Source organism: Nansenia antarctica, assembly GCF_963989245.1.
Source record: "Nansenia antarctica genome assembly, chromosome: 8".
Taxonomy (NCBI): Eukaryota; Metazoa; Chordata; class Actinopteri; order Argentiniformes; family Microstomatidae; genus Nansenia; species Nansenia antarctica.
The window spans coordinates 49243296-49267641 of NC_137678.1; the positions used below are offsets into that span (position 1 = coordinate 49243296).

Below are 24346 nucleotides of genomic sequence, written 5' to 3' on the forward strand. Positions count from 1 at the left end.
ATAGTTCCAACAACTCTGCACCCAAAGATGAGGTTTCTCTGCACTGATGAAACAGGTGAGATTCTAGTTGTGGAAACAGACTTCATCCATGCATATGACACTAGTCCTCTGTTGACTACTGACACTTTATCTTGAATTATGCTTGATTTATTATACCTATGTCTTGTGCTGCAATGCAATGTCAGAACCGGAGGCTAAGAATTTTACTCTGTTACATGTGTGTAATGTGAAGTAACAAATGAACTTGAAACTTGACGCGAGACCTGATTTAGGGCCGACATGTTAGGCAGTTGAGACCCTAACCCTAGAGTAGGTGGGTCTCTCAAGTCTGGCCTCTTTGACCTCCAGAGGAACACGTAGGTCTAGGGGATGGTGAGTTGGACTGGTGATCAGAAGGTCATGAGTTTAAATCCCACCTGGGAACACCACCACTAGTGTGCCCTTGAGTAAGACCTGGGAACACCACCACTACTGTGTCCTTGAGTAAGACCTGGGAACACCACCACTAGTGTGTCCTTGAGTAATACCTGGGAACACCACCACTAGTGTGTCCTTGAGTTAGACCTGGGAACACCACCACTAGTGTGCCCTTGAGTAAGGCACTTAGCCCTCAGTTACTCCAGGGAGACTGGAACCATGTTAATCTCTAATTGTCTGTTGTTTGGATAAAAGCGTCTGCTAAATGGTTAAAATGTAAAAATAAAAACAAAAACCTTACTTACTTACATCACTGAACTCAGTATTGACCGTGTATGTGTCTGTGTGTGTGTGTGTCCTCATAGGAGAGAAGCAGAGACCGGAGGAGGATATGAAGTAATCTCATCTGACGTAGATTAGATGCACCTCGACACAAAAACATGATTTTCTCAAACAGCACTGTATCTGATCATAACTCTTATTGTTACTGCACTTGATTAGCAGATGGCAGAAATAATAATATAATAATAACTTTTATTTGTATAGAATATAAATAAATATACAATAAATAATGCATAATAAGAAGTAAAAATGTGTGTTGAATTCCAAAAAACCCTAATATATGCTGTTCACTCTTTCTAAAAAATGTACAACCTGAGTCTCCAATTATTACCTTACAAAGACAAGAGATAGAGAGAGTAGCGTGTATAAATATTTTGGGGTTTTAAAATATTTATTTTAGTCCTCATGTAGATAACTTGGAATGTCAGATCTGAATTTGGTAAAACTGCATTCTGTTACAATGCTCCATCAATGTGGAATGTACATCAGAAAAAGTTGAAACTTAACATGTTCATCCCACTCTCTGACTTTAAACTGTGTGTTACAGAGACTTTGAATCATACATGCAAATGTACTTAGGTTATCTTTTATAGGCTGTATCTGCTCACTGTTTCTGTTGTTATTTTCTGTTGTATATTTATATATTGCTTTTCTTGGCCAGGGCTCATTTGAAAAAGAGGCTACTGTCTCAATATACCCTGGTTAAATAAAGGATTATTATTATTATTAATTTCCCTGCGCTTTTTTGTTGTGAAGTACACAACAGTTGTTAGGACATGCAAATGACAGTGTCAATTTGAGCAGTGCCATTTTCGTATGGACCTGTTATATCTATGTGAAATACAAATAAGACATTTATTGTTTTCCTAAATAATAAATCAATTATAATTAGTTTCATAATATAGGGAATTATTGTAAGCACCGAAATACACATTTTGACCTGCTCCTACTTGATTTGGATATCAATGGGGTTAGATGTCAGTGGAGTCCTTGTTGACAGGACGAAAGGGAAATATCGAGGATAACATTTAAATACAAGGACAGAGCCGCATTCAGAGTATGATGGACTTCGGAGAAGTTAACGCCGCGACAAAGCCTCCAATAGGGTAAGTACGAGAAATCTCCCTGAATGCAATGTTGTTCACGAGTAATAACTACTCAAACAATTCAGTAATGATCATGTTTTATTTGATCCGCGAATATGATTCGATAATAATCATGATGAATGAACGCAGATTATGTAAACATTACCTCTATGTTTATATAAAGATAAAGAGACATGGAAAATGCCTTATTGTCACCTGTCAAATGACAATGTAAAATGTGTCATGAATTGTGTGCGTCTATTGAAAGTAGCCTTGCATTCTCACTTTTTTATGGAGCTGTCACTTCAAAAGCTGGAGCCTACTGTAGCCTACTGTATTGACAGGGAGAGAATTCCAGTGGAGTTGAATTCTATGGAAAAGACTTGCATGACCCCCGATGGGGAAACAACGGTGGGCCACTCCACAAAAGTAGCTTTTGTGCAGCGCCAGTAGCTGAATTTCTACTGTCTCTGTAGTTCTTTTGTCACCTCAATTGTGGACTCAATATGCTGCTGCTCCTTCCAGTTTACTGTCTCTGGCAACTGGAAATGTCAGCTGTACAACTTAGTGGTGGTGAGATACACTGTTGTTGTACTGTACAGTGTTTCAGCACTTTCAAACTATTGACAGTCATGATAGTTTGCATTACAATGTGTCTTGTTGATGTGAATTGGAGGCTATCAATGTATCTTTCTTCCACATTGTCCTCTGGTAATATTATGATCTACAGAAATCAAAACGTGAAAACGTCTCCCCAACGTGACATAGTGGTATTATTCTCTCTTCCTGGTGCCATTGTTGAACATGTGGAATTGGTTTGGAAGTCCATGTGCCGTTATTACAATAAACAAAATCCTTTGTATTTTACACCAAGGCCATGCATCTCCTCCCTGAAGGCTTTTAATCACACCCTATGACATGCAGAAAGCACATGATGAATCAGGGTTATTTAAAGACAGCAGTTGCTGAACATTCTCTCTGCTATCTGCCTGTCCAACAGGAGCCCAACGCTACCATTTACTGTAGGTATCATTTCCTTGGTAAATCCACACTTCTAGCCTCTCCTAGCCTTTATCATGCTAGCCTATATTGTTCACTTTAGTGCCTTCTGGCAATGGAACGCTCCAAAGCACCAGTTCGGGACATTTCTGCCCTGAAATTACTATGACAACAACTGCTATTGTCATGGGTGTTTCTTTTGTTAATAAGTCTGCGTCATCGCAGAGGGAGTAGTAATATGTCATGAATTTCTGTCCAGCAAAGGCATAGATAATTGGATTCAAGCAGCAGTGTGTAAATGCTATCACTTCTGTCCACTGCATAGCCAGATCTATCTTTTGTAATACCATACAGTCAGTGAAATACAACTGATATTGCAGATAACGTAGAAAAATGACAACATTGTATTGGGCCCAGAAGCAGAAAAAGACAGCTACTATAACCAATATCAGTTTGATGACCCTATGCTTCTTTGTGCTTTTGATATTCACTAAAGTCGAAATGATCCTGGAATAGCAAATCACCATGACGCAAAGCGGGAATAGGAGGCCCAAGACATTCATTTCCAAATACACAAACTCTCTCCACAAGGTATCAACAGGATACTCTTGTTTACATGTAAACCCAGATCCATTTTTCCCTTCATCGGTCAGTGTGAAGACGATTGTGGGAAGAGCGGCACCCATGCTGAGGGCCCACACAATCCTAGACAGAGCTATCCCACATCGGACTGACCTGTGCCTGGCCATGGTATGAGTATGAATTATGACCACATAGCGGTCCAAAGTCATGATCACCATGAAGAAGATGCTGCCATAGAAACCCAGGACATACAATCCTGTCACCAGCCGGCACATGAAGTCCCCAAAGACCCATTCTGCTGTGGCGGCATAGTGAGACAAGAAAGGCAGAGAGATGACAAACAGAAGGTCTGACATGGACAGGTTGAAGAGGCATATGTCTGTCATGTTGCTCTTGTGGCGGTACTTCACCAGGACACACACCACCAGGCCATTACCGATGAACCCGATGATGAAGACCAAGCTGTAAAGAGTGGGGAGGAACACCCGTCCAAACTTCTTCACGTTACCATTGTTGCATAGTTGGCCTGCTTGGCCATCAAGCGTATCTTCATTATAGTAGTCCTCATAATTATATGTTGTACTCTCTTCAGAAAGTAAAAATAGTTGTATTATTTTTGTTTAGCCTTACAGGTGCATCTCAAAAAATGGGAATATTGTGGAAAAGTTCATTATTTTCCGTAATTTAATTCAAAAATTGAAACTTTTATATATTCTAGAATCTAGAATCTAGATTCATTACACATGAAGTGAAATATTTACTTTTTTGTTTTAACGTTGACGATTATGGCTAACAGCTCATGAAAATCCAATATCTCAAAATATTCGAATATTACATAAGACAAAAAAAGGATTTATAAAATATAAATCCTGACCTGAAAAGCATGTTAATTTATGCACTCTATACTTGGTCTGGGCATCTTTTGCACAAAATAATTACTGCATCAATGCGGCGTGGCATGGAGGCAATCAGCCTGTGGCTTCCCTTACACATCAGCAGTGCCACAGGCTGATTGCCTCCATGCCACGCCGCATAGATGCAGTAATTTGTGCAAAAGGAGCCCAGACCAAGTATTGAGTGCATACATTAAAGATACTTTTCAGAAGGTCAACATTTCTGTATTATAAATCTATAAATCTTTTTTTGATTGGTTTTATGTAATAATATTATTCTAATATTTTGAGATACTGGATTTTTGACTTTCATGAGCTGTAAGCCGTAATCATCAACATTAAAACAAAAAAGGCTTGAAATATTTCATTTCATGTGTAATGAATCTAGAATATATTAAAGTTTCACTTTTTTTGTTAAATTACAGAAACTAATGAACTTTTCCATGATATTCAATTGGTTTGAGATGCACCTGTATTAAGTCATCTTTGTGTCCCTGGATCAATACTAGATGTATTTTACTAGCAAGTCAGCACAATAAATAAGTCATAAAGATTACTGGGCTGCTCTGACACCTACAGGTGTATGCAATATTTCTGCCTTCAGACATGAAAACAAGTCCTCACAAGTTAAGTATTAAAATCAGAATTGAAATTAAAAGGCTATACTTATACTACTCCATACATACAATAATGCATTGTTGTTCATCTTTCTACAGTATCATATCATTTGGACATGACTTGTTAAATCTATTCATAAATCAATATGTGTTTCTCTTAAGAGAAGAAGAATAGTAAAAGATTAAATTATAGCCTAATAAGGATATATTTTAGAATTTAGTGTAGGTTTCCTCTTCTCCTGTTTTGTATCAGAATATGTACTCACCTGACATAGACATGATCAGTAATCAGTGGCTCTTTGGTGTTGTCTTTCTTAATGTAAGAATCGTCAACCCGGTTGTTGGATTTTGATTGGCTTAGGGGTGGAAAAAGTTTTATGTCTTTGTCTGCAACAAACCGAAAAACCTCAAACATTTCCTGTTTGGGGATTTCTTTTTTCTTTTAGGAAATATCCCGCTGAGACCGTACTGAAACATATGCACTGACTGCAATGTAAGTCGCGTTGGATAAAAGCGTCAGTTAGATGGCATTTATTATCATTATTATTATTATTATTATTATTATTATTATTATTATTATTGTTATTATTATTATTGTTGTTGTTGTTGTTGTTGTTGTTGTTGTTGTTGTTGTTGTTACGAATGAACTACCTTCTGAGTATTACTATACTGTCGCTGCAACTTCCTGTACTCACAGTAGGAGGTACTGTGAAATGATCATAAAAGTCACATTTCATACACATTTTCTCTAGACTCACGTGTTTCCCTCCACTACTGTATATATCCTGAAATGGTCATAGATATTAATCTCTCAGACAGCATCAATAGAGTTTGCACATGTAGCAATATTGTATTCATTCATGTGTTCCCTGTCTAAGTTTAATGAAGCAGCAGCTATGCCTGGGGTCCACAACACACATGACCCAGTCCAGAACATTACTTTACATTTACATTTACATTTTTGGCATTTAGCAGACGCCTTATTCCAAAGCGATTTACAATCAATACATTTGAATACTAAGCATGTGAATCAGCAATCCACCATTCGTTGCAGGAAGAGTAATCTAGCTCGGGCCCGGGGCCACTGATAGAAGAAAACACCTTCTCCCTATCGTCTTCTACTAAAAAAAAAATATATAATCTGGAGAAACTGAGAAACAGTACAAGGGGGGCAATAGAAGTTCTTAGGGACACAGTAGAGGGGAAAGCGGGTGTCTTTAGGAGACGTAGTGGTGAGGGTCAGAAGATGTCTCAGGAGGAGCAGTTAAGATGTAACCTGAAGAGATGGGTCTTCAGTCTACGACGGAAGATGGGTAGTGACTCAGCCGTTCTGACGGCCGTGGGGAGCTCATTCCACTAGCGGGGAGCCAGTGTTGTGAAGAGACGTGATCGGGCAGCCCGACTGCTGTGTAGAGGAGGTGGGGCCAGTCGGCCAGCCGAGGTGGAGGAGCGGAGTGAGCGGGCAGGGGTTTGGGGGGTTACCATTTCCTTCAGGTAGGCAGGGGCTGTCCCTTTAGCTGCCTGGTATGCAAGCACCAGGGTCTTGAATCTGATGCGAGCTGCTATCGGGAGCCAGTGCAGGGTGCGAAGGAGAGGGGTGACATGCGAGTATTTGGGGAGGTTGAATACCAGCCGGGCAGCAGCATTCTGGATGAGCTGCAGAGGTCTAATGGCTGAAGCGGGGAGCCCAGCCAGGAGTACATTGCAGTAATCCAGGCGGGAGATGACCAGTGCCTGGGTCAAGAGTTGCGCTGCCTCTCTGGTAAGGAATGGTCGTATCCTTCTGATGTTGTAGAGGAAGAATCTGCAGGAGCGAGCCGTTGCTGCAATGTTCTCCGCACAGGATAGTCGGTTATCCAGGATCACTCCAAGGTTCTTGGCTGTCAGGGAGGGCGTTACAGTAGAGTTCTCCACTGTGATGGAGAAGTCTTGGAGAGGGCAGGCTTTCCCGGGGATGAAGAGGAGCTCGGTCTTGTTAAGATTGAGCTTGAGATGGTGGTCAGCCATCCAAGTTGAAATGTCAGCGAGACATGCTGAGATACGGGTTGCCACGTGTACATCAGACGGGGGGAAGGACAGGAAGAGTTGAGTGTCGTCTGCGTAGCTGTGGTAGGAGAGCCCATGTGAAGAGATTACCGAGCCAAGAGACTTGGTGTAGAGGGAGAAAAGTAGGGGCCCTAGGACAGAACCCTGGGGTACTGTATTAAAGCTACATATTAAAGAGCTGTAATTCCTAAACCCTTCCTTCAATTTGGATGTGAATACCCTTACCCTAAAGCTGAGAGTCTGCACTTTAAGCCCATATTCATTATCTAACTAGCTTGAAGATGTTTTGGTAAACAGTTAAAATAACACAAATTCTGTCTGTGTCCAAATATGGACCTAACTGTATATACTCTCGCTTGTACAACTACATAAACTGGGCTAGTATCATCATAGCCAGGCTACTAGCAATTCCTATCTATTAGCCCAGCTAGCCAGAGGCCCAAATCCATAAATTCCATCCCTGAATATGCTTAGAGCTATTAATCTGGAATCTACAGTTGTCAGTAGTGATGTGAAAGCTTGCTCTATTGTGGTGAAATACTTGAGATTTATTCTATGAGATATGTTTAGCATGTGAAGTGTCATTTACTTAGAGATACAGAAAAGGATTTGGAATAACCAATTTCATAAATTGAAAGAGTCACAGCGAGAATCAATTGTAACCATATACAAAAAAAGTGATGTCCAATTTGCTTAGCACTCATCTGGGCTCACTATTCCTTTAAATGAAGTTCAATTGAACGCCACACCCACTGCACTGGATTGTTGAGGTTATGAATGCCACGCCTACTGCAGCATTAAGGGCAGGTGACTGCCCTATATAATCAGCATAATTTACTCCGAAGGCATTGTGTTCAAGGTGAGTACGGTAAGCTAGAATGTCTGTGTTGTGCTGTAGAGTAATAAAAGCAAGTAGGCCATGCTGCTGTCACTAACACAACTGAATTACTCTTAAAAATAGTTGACCTCATGTGATTTGTGTGACATATTTGTTTCAGGGTGTTGTTTAGCAAACATTCATTTCAAAGAAGAACGTCCATTGCCAACTGCTGAACGATGGTAAGTATACCTCCTTGAACTGATTAAGTTGTTTGAAATGTAAGGTGCGTTTCTTTCTGAAGTTCTGCTTGCACACTAACACAGTATTTGGATCCTCAATTAATTCAGTTTGACATGTTGAGCCCCACCATTCCTATCACAGTAATCCTGTTGGTACACAATTTAGATAAATGGTAGCTGGTACAGAATGACAACGATTTGACTTGTTAGTCTAAGATTAAGTGTTTTTCTTAACAGAGGGAGTGCATCTCTGTACACATCGGCCAAGCAGGTGTCCAAATGGGCAATGCATGCTGGGAGTTGTATTGCCTGGAACATGGTATCCAGCCAGATGGGACAGTCCATGCAGGCTCTGGTGCTGTTTCATTGGCTGACTCATCATTTGGAACCTTCTTCAATGAGACTGGGAGTGGGAAATATGTTCCCAGGTCTGTTTTTGTTGATCTGGAGCCTACAGTTGTTGGTAAGGATTTGCAATCTTGCCCTACACTGGTAGATGGTTCATAGAACTGAAATGACACTGCATTACATGTAGTCTGTGTTTGTAGCATGTGAGGCCTAACTTCTCTTGTGTGGTACTCCAATGACTAGTTGCCTTGATTTATTTTCTACATACATTTCATTGTGACTGCTTTTCTAGATGAGATCCGGAATGGACCCTACCGTCAGCTATATCACCCTGAACAGCTCATCAATGGCAAGGAGGATGCTGCCAACAACTACGCCCGTGGCCATTACACCATCGGCAAGGAAATTGTGGACTCTGTGTTGGACAGAATGCGTAAAATGGTATGGCTCTACAAAAGTAATGTGGTACATGTATCATTATTGCTAATCCATCTTCTTTAGCCATTTCTTTGGCGTCTCTGCAAGGAAGTAAGCCTCTGTTGAATTGGGTGTGACTCTTGTTTTCAGTCTGACCAGTGCACCGGATTCCAAGGGTTCCTCATCTTCCGCAGCTTTGGCGGTGGGACGGGTTCTGGATTCGCTTCTCTGTTGATGGAGCGCCTGTCTGTGGACTATGGGAAGAAGTCCAAGCTGGAATTCTCAATCTATCCAGCTCCCCAGGTGTCCACAGCAGTGGTGGAGCCCTACAACTCCATCCTGACCACCCACACCACCCTGGAGCACTCTGACTGTGCCTTCATGGTGGACAATGAGGCCATCTTTGACATTTGCAAGCGTAACCTTGGAGTGGACCGGCCCTCTTATGGAAACCTCAACCGCCTCATCGCCCAGATTGTCTCCTCAATCACCGCCTCCCTACGTTTTGACGGAGCGCTGAATGTAGACTTGACCGAATTCCAGACTAATCTGGTGCCTTATCCCCGTATCCACTTCCCCTTGGTAACTTATGCTCCCATCATCTCGTCAGAAAAGGCCTACCATGAGCAGCTATCTGTCCCTGAGATCACCAATGCCTGCTTTGAGCCAGACAACCAGATGGTGAAGTGCGACCCTAGGCGGGGCAAGTACATGGCATGATGCCTGCTGTACCGCGGTGACGTTGTGCCCAAGGATGTCAATGCCTCCATTGCTGCCATCAAGTACCGCCGCTCTATCCAGTTTGTGGACTGGTGCCCCACTGGGTTCAAGGTGGGCATCAACTACCAGCCGCCCACAGTGGTGCCAGGGGGAGACCTGGCCAAGGTGCAGAGGGCTGTGTGCATGCTGAGCAACACCACTGCCATAGCGGAGGCTTGGGCAAGACTGGACCATAAGTTTGACCTGATGTATGCCAAGAGGGCCTTCGTACACTGGTATGTGGGTGAGGGCATGGAGGAAGGGGAGTTCTCTGAGGCCAGAGAAGACATGGCTGCCCTGGAGAAGGACTATGAGGAGGTGGGGCTGGACTCTGGTGACTGCTGTGAAGATGATGAGGAAGAATATTAAACCCTGTCCAGTCTTCAGTGTTTATACTTGTTCTCAGCAATCCCTTGTCTAAACGTTTATTAATAAATCCAGAAGAATTTGCACTTCATTGGTTTGTTCATCCATTCAAAGCATACAAATGTTTGGTTGCATCTGTCCAAGTTTCCTATAAAAATAACAACAACTAAGCTATGCAGCAGGGCTTACTTAAGATTGTGTAGCTACTAGGTTTTGTGGATTGACATGTACTGTAGCACAAGACGGGTGTAGGTATTGACATGACTAGCATGACTGCAAGTAATCTAACCTTGTTGAGACACGGCTTTCTTTGTTTGGAAAGTCTGGCCAAGTCCTTCGCAGAAAGCAGCTACTAAGGGGTGGAGACACATTTTGAACAACTTATCTTGCATGAGTGACACTAAAGAAAACGGGTTTTCTATCCTTCAATAGCAGAACATCAGATGTGCTAGAAATGCACCATACATTATTTATAAAAATAATTCTGAGTGGGACAGTCCCACTCATGTTTTTCATTTTATTGGACAGATATAGTGACACAGGAAAGTAAGGAGAGGGCATGTCAGCAGGGCATGGGCGTTCGAACCCATGGCATATGTGCACTGTAGACTGCGGTACTAGGCCACTACCATATGTTTAAACAAAGATTGATCTGTTTTGTTCACTATATTTACCATAGTTCCGCAGTTGGGAATAGATGGGTTCTCTGTATTGGGGGGCTTAAACAGAACAGTTTGTCACAAAGTTTGACAAACGCAGATCAATGCAGTTATATTGGTAATGGTGGCATAGCCTGCTTACTTACATTGAAGAAACATGCGTAAATTATGTTGACTATATATTGCCCTCACTATTGCCGCCGCAAGGTTTGGCGCCTCCCCTATGACATGCAGTATACTGTGCATTGAGTCAATTGCCCTGACTTTGACATGCCATGCACAGGGATTGTCTGTCTGTAGGTCTACCCCTTATCTGTCAATCTACATCCTGTCTGTAGATCTACCCCGTGTCTTTCAATCTCACTCCATTTATGGTTATGGGGACATATCTGTAGGAACACGCCCCATTGCCGCTTGCGGTTATATTTATTATTATTATTATTATTATTATTATTGTTGTTGTTGTTGTTGTTACGAATGAACTACCTTCTGAGTATTACTATACTGTTGCTGCAACTTCCTGTACTCACAGTAGGAGGTACTGTGAAATGATCATAAAAGTCACATGTCATACACATTTTCTCTAGTCTCACGTGTTTCCCTCCACTACTGTATATATCCTGAAATGGTCATAGGAAAATAATCTCTCAGACAGCATCAATAGAGTTTGCACATGTAGCAATATTGTATTCATTAATTTGTTCCCTGTTTAAGTTGAATGAAGCATCGACGATGCCTGGGGTCCACAACACACATGACCCAGTCCAGAACATTACTGACTGTATAGACCCAGTACAGAACATTACTGACTGTATAGACCCAGTACAGAACATTACTGACTGTATAGACCCAGTACAGAACATTACTGACTGTATAGACCCAGTACAGAACATTACTGACTGTATAGACAAGTGGACTCATTGACTTGTTTGTGCATGTGGGTGTGCAAAACAGATAATTTCCCCTTGGGGATGAATACAAGTATTATCTTCTTCTTCAGATATAACGCACTAATTGGCAGTGGTTTTACTCCATACTGTGAAGTGTGTGTGGTATGTGATGGATAGTAACAGAGTGACCTCTTGTGGTAAGAGATTAGTCCTATAACTTACTACTTTAAGTAACTTGACTTTTGAGTGATTACAGTAGTATGGCTGATGACTTGAATGCTGGAATGCATAGCAGTGCTTGAATTTGACTGAGATCATTCCAACAACTCATACTGTATGTATATATTATCATGCTTGTTTGTTCGTGTGTCTACAGTCTCTGGACTTACCACTGGATAATAGGACTGTTTCACAGGGCATCACGAAGCACTATTGTGAAAAATAAATAAATAAATAAAATAAAACTAAATAAAGCTGCTAGGAATGATGGCCACAACATGTGTATGGTAAACTGCAGTGGCGGCTGGTGGGGCACAGGTTATGGGGGCATGCTCCACGGGGAAGAATATCAACTGCTAGCATGAGAATATATACAGTATATAACTTGTATTAAAGGGCAAACTGCAAACACAACAAAAATATAATGTACAACAACTGACAAATCAACTGGAATAGTCTTTGTTAGCAGAGTAGACCTAATGTTAACAGAATGGACTTAAACCCTTTGTCTATCTGTGCAGCGGTAAGGTGAATAATTCTAGCAGCTCAAATGGATTGTACTGTCCAGACAGTTGTCTTGTTTAGCCATTCAACTAGGCATTATTTATTCAATGGAGAAAGACATGGAACACAATGCAATTGTGATAATAAATGTGTTCTTTGTTACTTTCAAACCCTGTGTCCCTCCCCAGTTACACTACTTGAACATGAATTTTGCCCTTCGTTCCTTCAGGCCTGCACATCTCTCAATGACTTTCTGGTTAAAGTCTGTCATTTCAATCACCAGTGTCTTCTCCATTGACATCATGGCCAATGCATTCAGCCTGTCCTCTGTCATGGTGTTCCGGAGAAAGGTTTTGATCCTTTTCAAGGTCGAGAAGCACCTCTCTGTCATGGGTGTGGTTATGAGGATCTTTAGGAGAGCGACAGTCTCTGCAAACACTTCAAGATTGTTCTCCATAAAAAGCTGGAAGAGGTCCACAGCACCACGACAGGCTCTGAACTCCTCCTTGCTGTAGAGGAGATTGAGCTCGGTCTTCAGCTGGCTTCCACTGAGCATTGGGTAGGCCTTCAAGGTGCTGTTCAGTGCATCCTCCGGAAAGGCCCCCTTGTACTCTTCAAACCTGTCCCCCTGCAGCAAGGTGGCACTGACCAGGTGGTTTGTGAAGGAGAAGCGCTCCTTGGCGTGTCCAAGTATGGTATCACAGACCTACAGAGAGAAGAAGAATACAAAAATAATAAATAATAATATCTACCCTGTTCTTTTTTCATGCTAGTGTTTTGGGAGTTCTAGCATTCTAGCGTTGAAAGGTTAACTATTGGCCAGCAGTTGCCCTCTTAACTTTTTATTTGGACTTGAATGGTGGTGTGTTGTTGGTCTCTGGCAGTTTGTTTTGTGGTTGGTTATGTGGTGTTTGTCGGTTACAGAACCCAGCAATGTGATCTCAATCCTGATCTCCTCTGAATTCTTGAAGATGGACACGTTAGTAAGTGTTGTGACGTGAGCTCAGTTGCCTTGTTATAAAGTGTTTTTAAGCCCCCAAGTTTTCTTTTGTAAGCAGGAGAGCAGGCCAAGCTAAACTGATTTAAAACATATTGTCAGTTAGAAGAATGTCAATAAAGCTTTGTTAATAAAGGGGGCGGCAGTGGCTCAGGCGGTAGAGCCGGCGTCTAATGATCGCAAGGTCTGCAGTCCGCCGGTTTGAACCACGGCTGGTTACATGTCGAGGTGTCCTTGAGCAAGGCACGGAACCCCCTAATTGCTCCAGGGTCGCTGTCTTTGGCCGACTAGAGCATAACATACCACATTCAAACAATTGACTGACAAGTTGATTGCATGGCAATAAAACTATTATTATTATTATTATTATTATTAATCTACTTTATGTTGGGTGCTGATGTGCTCAAAGAAACTCACATTAATCAGTCATTTAATGAAAAGTGGCCTTGTCCTAAAAAATAAAGAGGGAAAAGAAGGGGTCTGTAGACTAGGGCTGTTATTTAGTCTTAAATGCACATTTGAAGGTTCATTTCTTAAAATGTTTCATTATATTAGAAGAGGTGCTGTGAAATGCTCATCACATCCTATGATCATATGGGAGGCACCATAATAAATAGCTAAACCCTCCTATTACTCAGGCTTTTAAACTGACTACAAAGTTCTTAGTGCAGTAAGGGTTTTTGATCAATTGACCCCTGTTTGTTTCCACCATTCTCAGGTAGAAGAGTGCATCCAATACTGCCACAAGCACATGACCGCTATTGTGGCCACCCCCTGGCTGCAACATGAACTGCATCAACAGTAGCCTGGCTGCTCGCATCGCAGACCTCTTCAACCACAATGAAGCCGACGACGTCAAGGACAAAAAAGACCAATTCAAAAGGTAGCCAAGAAAGAGACAGATAGAAGGCTACGTAACAAGAGGCCCCGGGGGGTAGTCCATCAACGTCACTAAAGGAAAATCCAGGCTTATTTTGAAAAGTCTCGCGAGACTCTCGTTATGCATTTTAAGGGAGAGTAGGGTGTCATTTGAGAGGGTGTCATATCTAAGCCAGACTTGTTGTATCGTCAAAGAAGTTGGAGAAACAGATCGGGTACCGATGTGTCGTTTAAAACAAGACAAAAGCAATCCCCGACATGACTTGTTTACAATGCTCATGTCTTTTCCCCACCTCCTTAGTAAACTGTTTCAAAATAAGATCGAGCGTCTTTTTGATCCTAACTATACGATAACCGCGATTCCCAGGGTAACGCATCGACTCTGACCAGGTGAGTTCAGAGCCAGAGGTGTGCGTTCATTGACACCGCACTGTTCTTGTCAACGTTGTATGACTGTCACTCTGCATCTCCCCTGTTACAGGTGTGGTCTGTGTCTAAAGCTGTTGACCAAAGACGTGGAGAGAAAGATCTCCTGCGTTCCGGGGAAAATTAACATCGACCCTCAGGGAGACATCACATATACACATACTACTAGGTACTGGACTAGCCACATTGTTCATGTATATGCTACATACATTTGACTTTATCAATCAAGAGGCTTAGAAGACCATATTCAAAGGTACTGTCTTCCATAATGTCCACAACTATGGTGCTAGTGAGAAAAAAGAAAGAAAAGAAAAAGTCCCCCAAAAGAAGGATCATTGGAGGTAGGCACATCCCTCCACAGGAGCATAAGCTTCAGAATGTTGGTCTTTTTGAACGTGTGGTACCCTCAAACTAAGGATGCCATGGTATAGTATCCAACTACACCAAAGTCAGAATCGCTAAAGCCCCGCTTCTATATTCTAGGCCTTTATTTACTTTCAGTGGCTGCAGGGAGAGGATTGTACAGCATTTTTATTACACCTGTCATAGCCATGTGTGTTAACAGGTTGTTGTTTTTTTATTTATCCTCAACACCAAAAACACAATCGCTCCCAAGGCAGAAGACCTGGGAGGTACATGAGTATGTGACCGGGCTGTACGAAGAGCTCAAGTCCTGGGTGTTGGTCTACTGGAGGATCTGGGGCACCGTCAACCACCTCACCTGCTCCCGCTGCCAACAGGTGTTTGTGTGTGTGTGTGTGTGTGTGTGTGTGTGTGTGTGTGTGTGTGTGTATGTGTGTGGAGCAGTGCATGGTCACAATGAATATGTGTGTATCATGTAATATACAGTGGAGTGCAAAAATGTGGGCACCCCTATTCAAAATGCCTTTTACAATGAATATCTAAGTGAAAAGAAGCAAACCTAACCTCTGAATGGTATAAGTTAAACATTACACATTTCATCACATTTTTAACTTTTTACAGTTTCAAAATAATAAAACAAGTAAAAAGGCCTTGTGCAAACGTTTGGGAACGCTATCAGCTAGTACTTTGTAACTCCTACTCGGGCAACTATTGCTAACTAAAGCTAACAGCTTGCAAACGATTCCTGTAGCCAGCTAAGAGTCTTTCAATTCTTTTTTGGGGAATTTTTCCCCATTCTTCCTAGCAGAACACCTCTAGCTCAGAAATATTCTTCGGCCTTCTTGCATGCACGGCATGTTTGAGATCTCTCCACAGATTTTCAATAATATTCAAGTCTGGGGACTGTGATGGCCTTTCCAAAACCTTCATCCGTCTTTCCTGGAGGTACTTCATGGTTGATTTTGAGGTATGCATCGGGTCATTGTCTTGCTGGAATACCCAACCTCTCTTCAACTTCAATTTCTGGACTGACCTTTGAATATTATCCTCTAGAATGTCTTGACATTTGGTGGAATCCATTCTTCCTTCCACCTGCACAATATTGCCTGTGCCCCCCAGTTGCTACACAATCCCAAAGCTTAATGGATCCACCTCCATGCTTAACAGTTGGCAAGGTGTTCTTCTCTACAAATGCTTCATTTTGGTTTTGGTTTTGTCAGTCCAAAGTACATTGTTCCAATAGGCTTCAGGTTTCTCAAGGTTTTCTTTTGCATACTTCAGACGTTTAATTTTGTGTTGATGTCGTAGGAAAGGCTTCTTTCTGGCAACTCTGCCATGTAGGTCTTTGTTGTTTAAGGTACGCTGTATTGTTGTCCTGTGAACAACTAGACCGGTGTCTGCTACTCTTTTTTGCATCATCCTTAGACAACTGTTTAGAGGAACCCATGGTTTTTAGCACCACTGCAATCGGGTACTTTAGAAGGCATGGAGTTACTTCAGAATATATAGTTCAACCCTGGAATTATATTCACCTCATAGAAGCTCTAACGAGTAAATCACCTTGGTCTGGGCCTTAGTAATCATCTTCTCAAAAGGTAACAAAGAATAATCCAAAAGGGTTCCCAAACATTTGCACATCATCATTTTAAAAACCTTGCTTTAAAATTTGCCAGAAATGTTTAACTTTGTAGCATTTAGTGTTCAGGTTTGCTTTCAATCACAAGATTAATCGTAACAGACATTTAAACCAGGGGTGCCCACATTTTTGCACCCCACTTTTGTATGTTCTACTGTATATTTTTGCATTTGTATGCATTAAGAGGTATTTAAAACGTCTATTTGTGTGTGTGTGTGTGTCTGGGTAGGTGTTTGTTTGTGCAGAGCTGTCCCAGTGTCGGTACCACCCTGAGGTGATGTACCCAGGGATGGGGGCAGAGCAGGGCTGGCACGGGATGGGCGTCTACCCCTGCTGTAACCAGAGGGTCCTCCGCTTCGACCCAGCCGGTATACCCAAGGTGGGATTTTTCTTTACACACACACACACACACACACACACACACACACACACACATACAAGAAAGATGAAAGAAGGATAATTATATTTGTCCATTTACACAGAGGTAATGGAAATTAGTATTTTGCACACATTTTAATCATTTATTTCTGTCCACATAGAAACAAGTATACAGGGACACAAATACTGAAGGCACAGATGGGATGCATTCACAAACAGACATGGACAATGTCTTTCACATACAACAGGACAAGACTCACGGGTACAAGTAACACCGTCTCCGCCATATTTGGCGGCTGCCAATAATCGCAGAGACAGAGCAATACTTGCTGAGCCTTTTTGCTTCTCCCTTGGACATTCCCAGTAGACGTAGTCCTCTGACAACCAATCTGTGCACATGTCCTAGACTGCCAAATATAAAGACTAATAGCGTACACCTATAGCCTAGCTCTGAGATGGTGTCTACAAGCTGCTGGTATTTCATGACCTTAGTCATGAAGGCTTCCTCTAGGCTTATATCAAAGGTGCATGCTACCTCTAATACTCTAGTACTCACTATGTGGTCGCTCATCTTACAGCCCTACAGACACACACACACACACACACACACACACACGCACACACACACACACACACACAGTTGTTGTGAATAGATAGCACACACATTCCACACAATGCATTTGTTACACACTGCATACCTTAGCCATTACATATTTTAAAAGATTGTGTGTATGTGTGTGTGTGTGTGTGTGTGTGTGTGTGTGTGTGTGTGTGTGTGTGTGTGTGTGTGTGTGTGTGTGTGTCTGTAGGGCTGTAAGATGAGGGACCACATAGTGAGTACGTCAGACAATGGAGACTGCGGGGACCACCAGGTGAACTCGGCCCAGACCAGACTGCTCAACGACCTCCTACTGCACAGAGACGCAGTTTGTGTTTCCAATACGCCACCATCAGAGGGGTGAGTATGTGTGTTTGTGTATGTTGTAAGAGTTGTCTCGTGTATATGTGGAGTATAGTGTGTGCTGATGTGTGTGTGTGTGTGTGTGTGTGTGTGTGTATGAATGATGAAAGGCCTGTCGAGTCTCCTCTCAGTGGGGAGCGGGTGCTGGACTGTGACATCCACCTGGAGCCTGGGCTACTGGGAGAGGGCAGCACTGTGAGTATCCCTCTCTCACTCACTCACTCACTCACTCACTCACTCACTCACTCTCTCTCAGAATCAGAATTCTTTTTATAACTATATTCGCACTATATAGGAAATTGACTTAAAGACACAGACAACAATATAATATATAATAATAATAATAAAAAACAACAACAATGTAATAAACAACACTATATAAGCAAACATAGTTTAAAAAAGACAATGACAGAAAGGGGCTCTCTCACTTTGTCTCTTATTTGCAGTTTTCCCTGTTGAAGAACTGGAGCCTACAACTGGTAGGGTCAAAGTTTTATTTTATTTTTTTCAAATCAAACATTATTTATATAGCACATTTCATACAGATGCTTTACAGGAAGAATAAATACAATACAATACAATTCTGTGCATTATGACTGTTCACTTCAAATGAAGTGTTCAAGCACACTGCAAATGGTTTTTAGAATAATGTATGCAGTGTTGGTGTAACTTTGATAAAACATAATTGAATAAAAATATGTAAATGACCCTAACCCCCCTATCCCCTAACCAACCATCAGAACCCCTAACTTACACTTTGCCCTTGGCAGAGGCAGCAGTCCCTTCTGTCTGAGGAGGAGTACACCACGGGGTCAGAGGTCACAGAGGATGAGGTCGGGGATGAGGAGGAAGTTTCCAAGAAGCAAGGTTATGGACTCATCCAGACCAGTAGCTTCTAGCAATTAATGTACCCCTTCAGTGTGCAGATCTGAAGGAATGGTGTCAAGAAAACAAAATGGTGTCAGTGCACTTTATCCCAACTTGAAGGCTAGGTGGAGCCAACACCATGTTGCTTTTACCTATCCACATATGTAATAATAATAATAATAATAATAATAATAATAATAATTCATTGTGTTTATATAGCGCTTTTCCGGGGCTCAAAGACACTGACAATATGGGAAAACACAGAAACAACAAGCAACAGATAACATGAGCACATAGAACACAGAATTAACGAACAGGGAACAATTAACACAGCAATGTCCAGGGGGGGATGGAGGTGGCAGGGTTAGGGGAGATATGTGACACGTTCTAGTCTTTTGATTGGCAACCAATCAAATTGTTCAGATTGTTCTTATGTTTGCCTTATTCCAGCTGCTAAGAAGGCAAAGAAGTGGAGCAAACCTCTGAAGAAGCAGGTGTCCTCTCCCAATGTTCAGCGCAAAGAGAAGGCAGCAGAGAAAGTGAGCATCATTCTGTAGTGTACTTATGAGATGATTGTGCTTCCCTTGGATATAATAACTGCTGGGGTTTTTTAAATGCCTATTTCATTCTTACAGACACCTTCACGAGACAACACACCATTCACGTGAGTTCAGCTATACTGTATACTCTATTGTATAGTGTGCACAAAGATCTTGAGTCTGCATCTCTCATAACACCAATCTTATTTGGTGTCTGTCCATCTTGGTTATGATGCAGCTGCCTTTATACATTGGTTGGTCAACATTACAATTTACTCAATACATTTTGAAATGTTATTCATGAATAGAAAGTTGCTGTCATTATGCATGAGGATTCATTTCAGTTCGTTTTCAGTTCAATTCACTTTGTGTGCATTTTTTTTTTAAATGTGTTAGAATGTGTCATATTTGAATTACTGAGGTAATTGGAACTGTGCATTTCCAGAGTGAGTGCCCAGAAGAGCAAATGGGACAGCTCTCGCTCTATGCGCTACAACCAAGATGCCCAAAGAGAAGAAGGTAATGTCGGTGTGGCGTGTGTGCTTGTGTGCGATACTGCAGTTGTTCTTAACTTTACTTTATGTTCACTATTTCGTTTTTATTGATTTAACTATTTTCTTCTCCCTATTTCTTCTTCTCTCTCTTTCACCTCCCATGTTCTCTTCTCTTCTCTCCCCCTCTCTGTCCCAGACCAGCGACGTATGGTGGATATTATTGGTCATCTCACTAAAATGAGATTTGGGGATCAGGAGCAAAGCAAGTCCAAGGACATAAAAGAGGTGTGTGGCGTGAGTGTCCACTCTTGATGACATCATCGCACCCTCTCTATACTAGATGTCTATGTCTCTATACTAGATGTCTATGTGGATTTTGTTTTACCTTTGCTGTCAAAAGCGGAACTGTAATCTACATGGCAAAGGAATGAACTGTTTTCTGTAGACTGTCTATTTTTTAATAGTCTAAATTGCTCCATGCAGAAATGTCAATACTTAGGAAATTTCCCCCCATGAGGTTGGTAAGACTGACGTTGGTTTGGTTTGAGACACTTGTGTTAGTGTAATCTGTGTTAGTGATGTATAATTTGTGGCTTTGTGAGCTGTGCTTGTATGAACTGTGGTCATGTTTGTGGTTAGGGTCATATCATGTGTGGTTGTGGTTGTTACAGCATGCGGGGGGAATCTACTCCAGACTGGAGGCTCAGTTCAAAAGCCCGTCCCAGGCCAGTGGCCGACAGGGAAGCTCTGAGAAGACCCTCAGGTACGACTTTGTTGGAGCCCAACCAATATTGGGTTTTTGAGTCTGATGCCACTATGAATTATAAATGCTGTAAATGCTGCTTTAACATTTAAACAGGGTCTTTTATTGAAGCGCATTTTTGAACTGTCTCTTGTTCCCATTCCACTCCGATGCTATTTGTTTAGTTTTAGGTTTGAAAATGTACCGATACATATGCCTGTAGAGGGCCAATATTGGTTAAGAATATTATTGAACCAAATACTACCTTGCAAAAGTATTCACCCCCTGTCCCATTTTCATATGGTGCCAAATTCATTTAAGATAAGAAAAAGAAAGTCAACTTATAGCATAAGTATTAACCTTATTTGCTGTCGCACCCCTATGACACAAAGGTATTCGTTTGCAAAATGTTGTTAACTATTATTCGTTCATGGAGAGATAGACTTGCATTTGAGCTAGGCTAATTGTAGGACTTCCACAACCAAGGGGTAAAAATGTGTCCAGTACACTGGGTAGATCAGTGGGTAGAACACTTTTTATTTGAATTCCAGGCCTATAGCCAACAAAATGTGAAAATTGTGCAAGTGGTGTGAATACTGTCAAGGCTGTATCTGCTCCATATACATGCATGTTACATACATGTATACATTCAGTCTTAAGTAACACTCAAAACATTACAGTATGTTTATTTTCTTACATATTTCCCCACTCTTTTACTGTGAATCTGTCTGTCTTTTTCCTCAGTCTCTCACCTTCATTTAATCTGATATTTTCTGTTCCTATTTTCTGTTCCTATTTCCTGTCTTCTCTTAGAGCAAAGACACGCAGTCAACCTCGGCCCACATAGATGACAGAAAGAGGAAACGTGTGAGAGAAATATGGAAGATGATTGTGGAGCGATAGAAAGAGGAAACGTGTGAGAGAAATATGGAAGATGATTGTGGAGCGATAGAAAGAGGAGGAAAAAGAAGATGAGGATCAATCGGGACAGATCTTCATGCATCATGAACTCTTTGAGAACGATTAACCCCAAATGGGGAACTTTGCAACAGCTACTGCCCTTCGCTGTCTCCTTGCTTGTTCTAAGCTATCGCCCCTGCAACTACTAAGGTCCTAGTTTGGTCAACTTAAGCCCAGGAGGCCTGTTTTCTTGATGGGGCTTTGTGGCCCACTGAGTCCAGTCAAGCCCTGCTCAGCCCAGTTCAACCTGACCCTGGTGTATTTGTATTGATCACCTTCTATCCCATTCGCTTTCGCTTTACTATATCGTCATGGCAATAGATTGGTGGCCACTAGCCCTTGTCTTGGTCTGCTGTATCCCAGCATTAGATCTCATTAAGTCAATCAAGGTCTTAGAGTTGAGTAATGTGTTTTAGTGCTGGACTAGAGTTAAAACCTTCCAACCCTATAGGTTGTCCAGGACCAAGATTGGAGACCACTGGAATAGCTAGATCAACCTGTATACCATAGAAACTCCTCCTAGGATGAGAAATTAGGAGCAATAAAATGTCTGATGCTATGTCTGTTAGCACCATGAACCACTGGGACCAAGATAACATGGATTAGTCTCTCTCTAACTGGTGGTCACAGTATACTTCAAGCACTGTCTATAAAGCCTCTCAATGAGCTATGGAGGAAATGCACATATAGCTGTGATTATGAAAGCATACAAGTCTTCAATTTCACAAAAATTCTGACGCAGAAAGACTTCAAATGTAAACTACGTTCCAAAATGTCCTTTTGTCCCCCTTCACCCCCCCCTCTATCCCCCCTTCAGCTAAAGCGCACCTTTCGTCCGAAGCTCATCGAGGGACCTTATAGACGGCGTTTTATGTATGTTTATACTATGACCATCAGACAGTAGGCTAGGATGAACTGTGCAGTCGAAAATAAAGTGACAAATGAAACAAATGTATGGAATTGCATCTTTCTCTTGTGACTGTGTTCACTGTCAGTTCATTTGTTGAAGACCAGCTTTATTCAATTATACTACTTTCCAGTAGATGGCAGGATAGCTTCTGAGAAGGTACAGTGCGAGGTGTTCAGTAGGCCCATTAGATCATCTTTGCCTCACTAACCCCCACACCAAAGACACTAACCTAAGTTGGACTCATGATAACTTGCTAAACACATTTGTTATGATATTCATATCTGTCTCTTTGGCTTGAGGCCTTGTACAGGGATAAAGCAATGTATTCATCCAACCACAATAGACAAGGTATATCATCCAAGATCAGTCTCAATGTAATGTAAAACAAAATTTGTTTTAGGGGATGATGGGGGGGGCCTTTCTTCTTCAGCGTATGGGTTGTTGTTTCCTCTCCACTTCACCAGGCTCTGGGCCGAGGGGCTACCCTTTTACCACCCCGAGACCTGGTTGAGGGGCTCACCCGGGCTATATTTCTGGACACCCCTCCAGAAGCCACGTCATGGTCTCGTCATCTAATACCGACAGACCGTGCATTCCGGGTAATCCAGGATAACATGGTCTGCGGTTTGGTCCTCTGGGGGGGCCTTGATCGTGTGTGTGTGTGTGTGTGTGTGTGTGTGTGTACACTTTTTTTCCCTTAAGTGCGACAGTGATTGCCTGCTGGTGTAGGTATCTGCTAACTATAACATCCTCCTGCGAACATATTCAGGAATATTGGTAAGCTCAGCGTGGACTCTGCACACTGGGGAAAACCTGGCTCCCTGTTGAAGCAGTGCACTCATGCTGCACCCTGACAGCGGATGCCTGGAATGGTTCCCTAAAACTGGATCAAGGGGGGGTAGGGCTCCAGTTACCCCCAGAGCACAGCACCCTGTGTCGGGAGAGTTTTAATGGTCATTTCAGCACAAGCTCATTTCAGCACATTCATGAATTATGACTGAAAAGGAACGGGAGCGTTTTAGCACTATACAAACAACCAGGGTGACCGTGAACAACTAACTGTAAGGGATGCCTTGAATGGAGATGCCTTCTTTTTTTTTTTTTACTTATGAGAAATTGAACCTAGAGACAGCTAAAAGTCTCAACTTTAATTAAAACATGTTCACGACAAATGTAACTTAGAGAAGGGGGATTTGTCAATAGAGATTTTTGTCTAATTAGCTGTGCTGGCAAGTACATTAGTATAAAATGCAGGGCCCCAGATGCAGGGTTACACACCAGGGCCCCGTCTAAAACAATCCCTAGCTCACTCACCCTATACACAAACAGATCTGAAGGGTCTGGATAGGTATAAGTAATATGGTAGCAGCTCCATCGTGCCATCAAAGACTTGTTGGATTTTTTTTTTTTTGCCATCTTGCTTATTCCTATTAAGACCTGGCAGATGTACACAGATTGTACCAGGAGTAGGAGCCATAGTGGTGTCTGGGCTTGGCCTAAAACACCACATCACTCTCCTGTCTGCCTGACACAGAAGTCCTAGAAGCCTCTTAGCCAATGACTTGCCCTTTTGCGCAAACATTCCTCAGATTTAAAAATAAAATAAAAAACTAAACAATTCTCTCACACACACACACACACACACACACACACACACACACACACACACACAAAGGAATAATAATAATAACAAAAAAATAGGTAGGAAAACAAAAAAGCATCCAGCTCTGGGATGGGGATGGACCAAACAAACATACATTTGGATTAGAGGAACAGTTCAGAAAATATATCACACAAACAATCTCCATATAAAAAACACACTGTAAAAAGGGCCACAGGGTGACACGGTGTCATTTAAATATTGGCATTGTTTTGGTCGACAAGCCTCCACTCTGTCCTCCGCCTGTCCTGCCGCACACCTGCCTCTATCGGTTCAGATTCTGTGTTGGTTACTTTTCTTTGTTTCAACGCCTGTACAGTTTGGTTCGCTGC

General features: G+C 42.0%; 1 protein-coding gene and 2 pseudogenes across 3 annotated transcripts; 2 read left to right on the forward strand and 1 right to left on the reverse strand.

Moving 5' to 3' along the window:
* Positions 1–2923: 2923 nt before the first annotated feature.
* Positions 2924–5214, reverse strand: LOC308164354 (C-C chemokine receptor type 2-like; the record flags this gene model as incomplete). Its single annotated transcript, XM_080538464.1, has 2 exons — positions 2924–3951; positions 5202–5214. The coding sequence occupies 2 exons, from the start codon at positions 5212–5214 to the stop codon at positions 2924–2926; spliced, it is 1041 nt and encodes a 346-aa protein (XP_080394590.1).
* A 2940-nt stretch (positions 5215–8154) lies between these two features.
* Positions 8155–9933, forward strand: LOC308164355 (tubulin alpha chain-like; annotated as a pseudogene). The gene is made up of 4 exons: positions 8155–8193; positions 8278–8503; positions 8681–8829; positions 8956–9933. The product of its transcript is annotated as a tubulin alpha chain-like (transcript).
* Positions 9934–13104: 3171 nt separating this feature from the next.
* On the forward strand, positions 13105–21331 carry LOC308164356 (SANT and BTB domain regulator of class switch recombination-like; annotated as a pseudogene). Its single transcript has 16 exons — positions 13105–13185; positions 13918–14082; positions 14380–14468; positions 14560–14673; positions 15121–15244; positions 16733–16882; positions 17691–17839; positions 17953–18037; positions 18289–18321; positions 18613–18709; positions 19160–19248; positions 19345–19373; positions 19694–19767; positions 19939–20027; positions 20414–20505; positions 21298–21331. The product of its transcript is annotated as an SANT and BTB domain regulator of class switch recombination-like (transcript).
* Positions 21332–24346: the final 3015 nt, after the last annotated feature.